The 10,566-nt window shown below is 44.8% G+C and overlaps 2 protein-coding genes across 4 annotated transcripts in view; one reads left to right on the top strand and one right to left on the bottom strand.

Moving 5' to 3' along the window:
* Positions 1 to 860, bottom strand: part of LOC109234481 — a 15,294-nt gene extending 14,434 nt beyond the window's left edge. For 2 of the 3 annotated variants that reach the window (XM_019400500.1, XM_019400501.1), the window contains exon 1: positions 501 to 858. In XM_019400500.1, the coding sequence (XP_019256045.1) occupies positions 501 to 788 (288 nt within the window). In that variant the 5' untranslated portion in view covers positions 789 to 858. Of the gene's footprint in view, positions 1 to 500 lie in introns of all 3 variants that reach the window. The other variant, XM_019400502.1, reaches the window with a different exon arrangement.
* Positions 2,173 to 4,767, top strand: LOC109234870. Its single transcript, XM_019400914.1, has 2 exons — positions 2,173 to 2,380; positions 4,628 to 4,767. Exons 1-2 carry the CDS (start codon positions 2,173 to 2,175, stop codon positions 4,765 to 4,767), a joined length of 348 nt encoding a protein of 115 aa, XP_019256459.1.

Below are 10,566 nucleotides of genomic sequence, written 5' to 3'. Positions count from 1 at the left end.
AAGGGGAAAAGGTAACGTAACTCTTATTAGTAACCCCTAACCCCCCCNCCCCCCCCCAAAAAAAAACCCCTGGCAAAAAAATAAAAGAATGTCCATGTCCAGAGTGCGAGCATAAGGCATATTTAATTTTCCATGTGAATTCAGACATCATTTTTTAAGAAAAAATTGATAAAATTTACTTATTCAGAAACCGCATAGAAACTACTACTAATAAAATCTTGTTTAAATAGTTACAAGAAAATTAAAATATTTTTAAAAATTTAAGTAAACAAAAAAAAACTGTTTAATTTCTCAAGTAGTGATTTCTCACATAGTAATAGTGACAACAGTGTGAGGAGGGAGCAAATTACTGGATCACAAAATTACTAAATGAAAATATAAAATATCAGAGATAATGGAGCTTTTATTTTTATTTAATTAACAAATTCACCAAAATACTTGAAAGTAGCAAAAGAGCAGATGTGCAGGCGCTTTAATTAATGTGAATGGGCGTATTGAACCTGAAAGAGATCGGAGAGGAGAATAGCGGAGGTGACTCCAGATGAATAAGCAATGCAAGTCTTGAGAATCTTATAAGCAATCCAGCTCCAACTAGGGCCCTTTGCTTCATCGGGAGATAGTACGGACTTAGCGTACTCAATGAATTGAAGAAATGGATCTTCCTCTTCCTCTTCCTCTTCCTCTTCCTCTTCTTCTCCTACTTCTGATTTCTGCCGGCGCCCTTCCATGGCTGAGGCCTCATGGTCCTTGATGCAGCTACGCATTACCTGATTTGAAAGAGAGCTCATTATTTGAACTCGAAACCCTAATCTTTGATGTGGAAATGGCGGGTTTTTATAAGGGGATAACTTTTAGCGCGGGAAGTTCTGCAGATCGCAGTTGTGTGGTCCGACGACGTCGCTTGCTAAATATGACAAATAATTTAAGATGCCTGCGAAAGAAAATCATTTTCAAATAATTTTATTTTGTTTAAATCCAAAATATTCTTAAGAAAAAATTTTGTTTTATTTTGAACTTTAACTTTAGCAACTATTTCTAAGGCCTCATTTGTTTTTCTTAAGACTAGTCTTATGATACGCGGTTTGCGTATGTACCTAAATCAGTAAGTATACAACTTTTTAGAGAACCATACATATACTAAATAATATATTTGTATTTTAAAATAAATATTATCTTATACTCCTTACAATATATGTAGTTTTAGTTGAAAATGCTTATTTATAAAGCCTTCAATGTTAGTTTTTCTTTTTTTTAATTTTCTTTCACCGCCAATACTATTCTTATGAAATAAATTTGGGCATCCTAAAAGTTTTGTCAACTTGAAAAGTTAATTTTAATTATATGATGAATTTGACAATAATTCAAGATTCTTAGACTTAATTATTTGGTATTAACATCAAAGGGACTAATTTATTTTTTATTAATTCAAATTCTTAATATTAGTTCATCGAAAGTTTCATATATTTAATTATAACATGAAAGGAATTACAGTTATGTTACATCATCAAATAAAAAAATTATATCAGGTAATTAAAATTTAATTTATTTAAAATATCGATTGCTTCTACATAGTTTAAATGAGTAAATAAAGTTTTAGTTAATTTTCAGGTCCTAAATATTAAAAAATTTAATATGAAAGATATTATAGTTATGTTAAATAATTCTAGTAAGGAAGGATTAAGAAACTATTGGCATAGAAACCTGAATATTAGTCTCAAAATTCCATATGGTTACTTTGACCCCCAAAATATATATATTGATACGTTTATTATAGCATTCCAAAAGATTTTGTTTATTGAATTGTTCCTAAATAATTTTGTAATTTAATTATTTACTATCTAGCATTCCTTAAAATTCCACTAATAAGCATTAAAGTAGTTATCGTCACAATGGTTGCATTTGTATACTTGCTCCAACGTGTCATACTTTTTTTCTTTATTTTCTTATTAGTAGTCTATGTAAGTAACAATGTAGATAGATGAGGATGTCACACACCGTATCGGAGCAGGGTGGATGAAGTGGAGGCTCGCTTCCGGTGTCTTGTTTGATAAGAATGTGCCGTTGAGACTTAAGGGTAAGTTCTACAAAGTAGTTGTTAGACCGACTATGTTGTATGGGTCAGAGTGTTGGCTAGTCAGAACCTCTCATGTCCAGCAGATGAGGGTAGCGGAAATGAGGATGTTGAGATGGATGTGTGGGCATACTAGATTGGATAGAATTAGGAGTGAAGTTATTCGAGACAAGGTGGGAGTGGCCCCTGTGGAGGCAAAGATGCGTGAGGTAAGGTTGAGGTTGTTCGGGCATGTTAAGAGGAGAAGCGCAGAGGCCTCTATCAGGAGATGTGAGAGGTTGGCCTTAGGAGGTGTGAGGAGGGGTAGAGGTAGGTCAAAGAAGTCTTGGGGAGAGGTGATCAGGCGGGACATGGCGCTACTTGAGCTAACCGAGGACATGACTCTAGATAGAAGGGTGTGGAGGTTGAAGATTAGGGTAGAAGGTTAGTAGGTAGTCGTGCATCTCCCTTTGTCTTCTCTAGCTCGATAGTATTAGCGCTAGTTCGGTACCCTTTTTTCCTTAGTTTCTATATTCGCATGTCTCGTTTCGTTGTGTCACGACCCTAGCCCCGAACCCGGTCGTGATGGCGTCTCTCGTGAAGACAAGGCCAGCCGGACCAATACAATACACCTTTTAAAACAATTAATGATCATAAAACGGTTTAAAGAATAACTTAATAGTAATAAATTCGCGGAAACATAGATAACAGTAAGGGGAAACAATCCCGACACAGCCCAAACTGGGGTGTCACAAGCCACGAGCGTCTAAGATAACAAATCTCTCAAATGTAACTACAGAGTCTCAATGCTAGAATGGAAAGTAAAGATATAGATAGAGAGGAGCTCCAGGCTGCAAATGCCAGCAGCTACCTAAAGTCTCCTCGAAGATCCGCCTGAGCTGGGACGAGTCAACACTCGGGAGTGGGCCCTGCTATGCCTGAATCTGCACACACGGTGCAGGGAGTAATGCAAGTACTCCGACCCAGTGAGTAATAAATATAAATAATGTCTGAAAGCAAGAAAACACGCGAAAACACAAAGTAATCTATACAGAAGCAGTAAAGTCACTTTGAACAGTAAATCTATGAGGTAGTTAAGTAAAATCCTTTTTTAACAAGTAAAACAGGTAATTTGACAGGTAAATAACAAATAGAAATCCGCCCCTCGGGCATAATATAATTCACTCGGAACAGTATCAGCCCCTCGGGCTCACTCTCAGTGTAGTATCGGCCCCTCGGACTCACCCTCAGCATAGTATCAGCCCCTCAGACTCACTCTCAGCATAGTATCAGCCCCTCGGGCTCACTCTCAGATCAAATGGGTACCCGCGCTCACTGTGGGTGTGCAGACTTCGGAGGGGCCCCTTACGGCCCAAGCGCTACATCAAGCCACCTCGTGGCATCATCTCTCGGCACTCGGCCTCACAACACTCAAGCCACCTCGTGGCATATAAAAATATCTCGGCCCTCGGCCTCATATCACTCAGTATATCCACATATGGCCCTCGGCCTCACTCAGTCCGAAAATCATCATAAGCCCCTCGGGCAGTAGCAAAACAGTAGTTCTCAGCCCAAAATATCATTTAATTCAAATCCGAGTAAAAGTGGCCGAGTTTGTAAAGAAACGGTAGATATCAACAGGACTGAGTTCAAGTAACAAGTCAACACAGTGAGGAAATAGTGATAAAAATCCCCGGAGGGTTCAAACAGTTGGTACGAAGCCCAAATATGGCAATCAGCCCAAGTCATGATGATAACAAACAAGTTTTAATCAAATATGCGGTAAATTCATCAATCGGGACGGACCAAGTCACAATCCCCAACGGTGCTCTACCCCACGCTCGCTATCCGGCGTGCAAGTCACCTCAATATAGCACTACGATGTGCAAATCCGGGGTTTCAAACCCTCATGACATCATTTAACATCATTACTCACCTCGAACCGGCTAAATCTCTAGCTCGCTATACCCTTGCCTCTCAAATCGGCCTCCTCGCACGTCGAATCTGACCAAAACCAGAACGAATACGTCACAATAGGCTAAGGGAACAAAACCCAAGCAAAAACAATCGAAAAATATCAAAAATCCCGAAATTAGCAAAACCCGAGCCCCGGACCCACTTCTCGAAACTTAGAAATTTTCACATCAAAGGGTTCCTTATCCTTCCACGAGTTCATACATATCAAAAACTCTCAAATCCGACCTCAAATGGCCCTTTAAATCCCAATTTAAAATCTCAAAATCCCAAGCCCTAGTTCTTCCATTTTAGTTAGATTTCCATGAATTTCTAGGTTAATTACACAATAAAATTACGTTTTTGGTTCATAGAACTTACCTCCAATCACTTCTCCTTGAATCCCTCTTCAATCTCCCTCAAAGAGCTCTCAACTCAGTTATGGTGGAAAAATGGCTAAAACTCGCGGATGAAATGATTATAACTTTCTGCCCAGCTTATGAACTTCCTTCTATGCGATCACGGCCCCAGGCTCGCGATCGCGAAGGGCAATATTCTAAGGCCTCCCAAAAGAACTATGCGAACGCGATGCCATACCTGCAAATGTGATGTTTGATTTTCCAGAGCTATGCGAACGCGGCCCCACTGATGCGACCGCGCAGAACATAACCTGGCTTGCCAAAAATCCTTCTATGCGATCGCGGGCCCAGGCTCGCGATCACGAAGGCCAAATTACACCTGCAACTGCTGCTGCAAATTTCTGAAATTCCTTAGTCTCAAAACTTCCCGATAGCCATCCGAAATCACCCCGAGGCCCCCGGGACCTCAACCAAAAGCACCAACACATCCTAAAACCTCATTCAAACTTGTTCCAATCATCAAAACACCTCAAACAACACCAAAATCATAAATTCACATCGAATTCAAGCTTAAGTTTTCAAAAACTTCCGAAACGCGCTTTTGATCAAAAACCCAACCAAACCACGTCCAAATGACCTGAAATTTTGCACACACATACCAAATCACATAACGAAGCTACAACAACTCTCAGAATTCCATTCCGACCCTCGGATCAAAATCTCACCTATCAACCGGAATTCGCCAAAATACTAACTTCGCCAATTCAAGCCTAATTTTACACCGGACCTCCAAAACCACTTCCGATCATACTCCTAAGTCACAAATCACCTCCCGAAGCTAACCGAACCATCGGAACTCACATCTGAACCCTCTAACTCATAAGTCAATATCCGGTTGACTTTTCCAACTTAAACCTTCTTTAAAGAGACTAAGTGTCTCATTTCTTACCAAATCCAATCCGAACGCAAACTAAACAACTCGATCACATAAAACACGGATAACGAAGCATAAAGAAGCAGAAATGGAAAAAATGGGGCGGTAACTGATGAGACGACTGGCCGGGTCGTCACATCCTCCCCAACTTAAACAAACGTTCGTCCTCGAACGAGTCAAGAAATATACCTGAAGCCTCAAATAGGTGAGGATATCTGCTCCGCATCTCCCGCTCGGTCTCCCAGGTAGCCTACTCCACGGGGCCGACCTCTCCACTGCACCTTCACAGAAGCTATATGCTTTGACCTCAATTTTCGAACCTGCCGCTCCAAAATAGCTACTGGCTCTACATCATAAGTCAAATCACCCTCCAGCTGAACCGTACTGAAATCCAGAACATGGGACGGGTCCCCAATATACTTCCGGAGCATAGAAACATGAAAAACTAGATGCACACTCGACAAGCTGGGTGGCAAGGCAAGCTTATAAGCCACCTCCCCAATCCTCCGAAGTACCTCAAAAGGCCCAATGAACCGCGGACTCAACTTCCCTTTCTTTCCAAATCTCATAACACCCTTCATGGGCGAAACCTTCAGCAAGACCTTCTCACCATCCATGTAGGACACATCTCGAACCTTCCGGTCCGCATAACTCTTCTGACGCGACTGCGCTGTACGAAGTCTCTCCTGAATTACCTTCACTTTATCTAACGCATCCTGAACCAAATCTGTCCCCAAAAGCCTAGCCTCACCGAGCTCGAACCAACCAACTGGAGATCTACACCGCCTCCCATACAAGGCCTCATACGGAGCCATCTGAATACTCGACTGGTAGCTGTTGTTGTAGGCAAACTCGGCAAGCGGAAAGAACTCGTCCCATGAACCTCCAACAATAAATAACACAAGCACGCAACATGTCCTCCAATATCTAAATAGTACGCTCGGACTGTCCGTCCGTCTGAGGATGAAACGCTGTGCTCAACTCCACCTGAGTACCCAACTCTCTCTGCACGGCTCTCCAAAACTGCAAAGTAAACTGAGTACCTCTATCTGAGATGATGGAAACCGGAACGCCATGCAACCGAACAATCTCCCGAATATAAATCCCTACCAACTGCTCTGAAGAATAGGTAGCACACACGGGAATGAAGTGCGCGGACTTGGTCAGCCTATCTACAATCACCCAAATAACATCAAACTTCTTCAAAGTCCGCGGGAGTCCGGTAACAAAATCCATAGTGATCCTCTCCCACTTCCACTCGGGAATAACCATCTGCTGATGCAGGCCACCTGGTCTCTGATGCTCATATTTCACCTGCTGACAATTGAGACACCGAGCTACAAACCCCATAATATCTTTCTTCATTCCCTGCCACCAATAATGCTATCTAAGATCCTGATACATCTTCGCGGCACCCGGATGAATGGAATACCGCAAGCTATGGGCCTCCTCCAATATCAACTCCCGAAGCCCATCCACATTGGGCACGCAAATCCGGCCCTGCATCCTCAACACTCCGTCATCACTGATGGTCACATCTCTGGCATCATCATGCTGAACTATGTCCTTAAGGACAAGCAAATGCGGATCATCATACTGGCGCTCTCTGATGCGATCATATAAGGAAGACCGAGAAACCACACAAGCCAACACCCGACTGGGCTCTGAAATATCTAATCTCACCAACCAATTGGCCAAGGCCTGAACATCAACTGCAATGGGTCTCTCCCCAACTGGAACATACGCTAAACTCCCCATACTCACTGCCTTTCGGCTCAAAGCATCGGCCACTACATTGGCCTTTCCCGGATGATACAGAATAGTAATATCATAATCCTTAAGCAACTCTAGCCATCTTCGCTGCCTCAAATTAAGATCATTTTGCTTGAACAAATGCTGAAGACTGCGATGATCAGTGAATACCTCACAAGATACGCCATACAAGTAATGCCTCCAAATCTTCAATGCATGGACTATGGCAGCCAACTCCAAATCATGAACAAGGTAGTTCTTCTCATGGGGCTTCAACTGACGAGAAGCATAAGCAATAACTCTGCCCTCCTGCATCAATACACAACCAATCCCAACTCTCGAAGCATCACAATATACGGTATAAGAACCTGAAGCTGATGGCAAAACCAATACTGGAGCTGTGGTCAAAGCTGTCTTGAGCTTCTGAAAGCTCTCCTCGCACTCGTCCGACCATACAAATGAAGCACCCTTCTGAGTCAACTTGGTCAAGGGCGATGCAATGGATGAAAATCCCTGAACAAATCGGCGATAATAGCCTGCCAACCCAAGAAAGCTACGAATCTCTGTGGCTGAGGACGGTCTAGGCCAACTCTGAACCGCCTCTATCTTCTTTGGATCAACCTGAATACCCTCGCTGGACACCACGTGTCCCAAGAAAGCCACTGAACCGAGCCAAAACTCACACTTGGAGAACTTTGCATAAAGCTTCTCCTCCCTCAATCTCTGCAATACAACTCGCAAATGCTCCGCGTGCTCCTCCTGACTACGCGAGTACACCAGAATATCATCAATGAAAACAATAACGAACGAATCCAGATAAGGCCGGAATACACTGTTCATCAAATGCATGAACGCTGCTGGGGCATTGGTCAGCCCGAAAGACATGACAAGAAACTCATAGTGACCATATCTAGTCCTGAAAGCAGTCTTAAGAATATCTGAATCCCTGATCTTCAACTGGTGATAGCCCGAACAGAGATCAATCTTAGAGAACACCCTTGCTCCCTGAAGCTGGTCGAATAAATCATCAATGCGAGGCAAAGGATACTTGTTCTTAACTGTAACTTTGTTCAATTGCCTATAATCAATGCACATCCTCATCGTGCCATCCTTATTTTTCACAAACAGAACTGGCGCACCCCAAGGTGACACACTAGGCCGAATGAACCCCTTATCTAGGAGTTCCTGAAGCTGCTCCTTCAATTCTTTCAACTCTGCTGGTGCCATACGATATGGCGGAATAGAAATGGGCTGAGTGCCCGACACCAGATCAATACCAAAATCAATATCTCTGTCCGGTGGCATGCCCGGCAGGTCTGCGGGAAATACATCGGGAAAATCTCTCACAATTGGGACATAATCAATACTAGGAGCCTCAGCTCCAACATCCCGCACAAAAGCTAAATACGAAAGACAACCCTTCCCAACCATACGCTGGGCCTTCAAGAAAGAGATCACTCTACTGAGAACATAGTCAGTCACACCACGCCACTCGATTCGCGGTACACCCGGCATAGCCAAAGTGACTGTCTTAGCATGACAATCTAGGATAGCATGACACGGAGATAACCAATCCATGCCTAAAATGACATCAAAATCCACCATGCTCAATAGCAATAGATCAACTCGGGTCCAGACCCCCAATAGTCACTACACATGACCGGTACACACGGTCTACAACAATAGTATCGCCCACCGGGGTAGACACATGAACAGGCAAAGCAAGAAACTCCTAGGGCGTACCCAAATAATGAGCAAAGTACGAAGACACGTAAGAGAAGGTGGAGCCGGGATCAAATAATACAGAGGCATCTCTGTGGCAGACTGAAATAATACCTTAAATGATAGCATCAAAGGCAATGGCATCGGATCTGCCTGGCATAGCATAAAAACGGGCCTGACCGCCCCCTGATCGACCCCCCCCTCTGGGGCGACCCCTGCTGTCTGACCTCCACCCCTAGCTGGCTGGGCGGGTGGTGAAGTAGCTGGAGTAGAAGTCGAGGGCTGACCCCTCCGCTGGGACGAACTAGCAGCACGACGAGGACACTGCCTCCACACATGCCCAAACTCTCCGCACTCAAAATAACTCCCAGGTATTGGAGAAGGGGACTGAAGGGAACCCCTCGCACCTGAGTGACTAGCAAATGCACTCGACATAGAAGAACCCTGAGCCGATGGGGCACGAGATGAACTCTGAGCTGGGAGGGCGCTAAGTGAAGGCTGACCCTGCTGAGACCTATGATGACCACGACCTGAAGATGCCCCTCGATACTCTGAACGGGCTGACTGAGCAGGCCTGAAAGAACAACCTCTACCATGCTGGAACTGGCCCCACGAAGGAGCACCACTGAAACTGCCAGAACCTCGAGGCCTCTTGGCCTCCCTCTCCTCTCGATCCTGACGGTGAACTGTCTCAATCTCTCGAGCGATATCAACCACCTCCTCGAATGTAGCACCTAATACTCTCTCTCTAGTCATAAGAATACGGAGATGGTAGTTAAGGCCATCAACAAATCTCCTGATCCTCTCACGATCAGTCGGAACCATCCAAACTGCATGACGAGCCAACTCTGAAAACCTCATCTCATACTAGGACACCGTCATATCTCCCTATCGCAGCCACTCAAACTGTTTGCGCAGCTCCTCTCTGCGGGACTGCGGTACATACTTCTCCAAGAAAAGAGTGGAGAACTGCTGCCAAGTAAGGGGCGCTGCACCAGCCGGCCTACGCCTCTTATACGCCTCCCACCAATTGAAGGCAGCCCCAGAAAACTGAAAGGTGGTAAATGCCACACCACTAGACTCAAGAATCCCTATTGTACGGAGCATCCGCTAACACTTATCCAGAAAACCCTGGGCATCCTCGCCCTCAGCACCACTGAATGACGGAGGGTGGAGTCTACCAAACCTCTCAAGACGACGCTGCTCATCATCCGGCATAACTGGTACCATGAACTGCTGAGCTGGTGCAACCGGCTGAGCTGGAGGTGCCTCCAGCGTCTGTAGTCCCTGCACTACCTGCTCAGGTGTGCGAGCAGCGGGGGTCTGATTGCCTCCCCCGGCCTACGAAGTAGCTGCTGCTGTGGTGGCTTAAACTGCTTGAGCCAGGACAGTGCAAACTGTAAAGATCTGTGCCAAGGTCTCCTATAGACCCGGGATCACGATGGGCACAGCTGGTGGCTGAACTGGTGCTGCTGGAGCCTGATCCTGAGCTGTGGCAACTGGTGGATCAACAGGTGTTGCCCTTGCTGCTCTGCCTTTGCCACGACCACGACCGCGTCCACGACCTCTGGTGGCCTCAGTGGGTGGTACTGGTGGTCGTCCACCTCGTCCGGTAGCGCGAGTCCTCGCCATCTGCGAGAGAATAGAATAACAAAGTTTAGCACTCGGATCAACAAGTTTGCACGACAAGGATTCCAAGAAGGTGAGGTTTTTCCTAAAAGGTTCTGCAGCCTCTCGAGGATAAATACAGACGTCTCCGTACCGATCCGCGAGACTTTACTAAACCCACTCATGAC

The sequence above is a fragment of the Nicotiana attenuata genome, chromosome 11 (genome assembly GCF_001879085.1).
Source record: "Nicotiana attenuata strain UT chromosome 11, NIATTr2, whole genome shotgun sequence".
Taxonomy (NCBI): Eukaryota; Viridiplantae; Streptophyta; class Magnoliopsida; order Solanales; family Solanaceae; genus Nicotiana; species Nicotiana attenuata.
The sequence above is the reverse complement of the archived record's forward strand: the minus strand, read 5'-3'. Positions and strand labels throughout refer to the sequence as shown.

Excerpts from the sequence above, each read along its gene's own strand:
- LOC109234870 (XM_019400914.1), top strand. The coding sequence starts at position 2,173 with ATGAGGATGTTGAGATGGATGTGTGGGCATACTAGATTGGATAGAATT. Across the intron at positions 2,381-4,627 it reads AGGTGTGAGGAGGGGTAGAG|AGCTATGCGAACGCGGCCCC; the intron begins GTAGGTCAAAGA and ends TTGATTTTCCAG.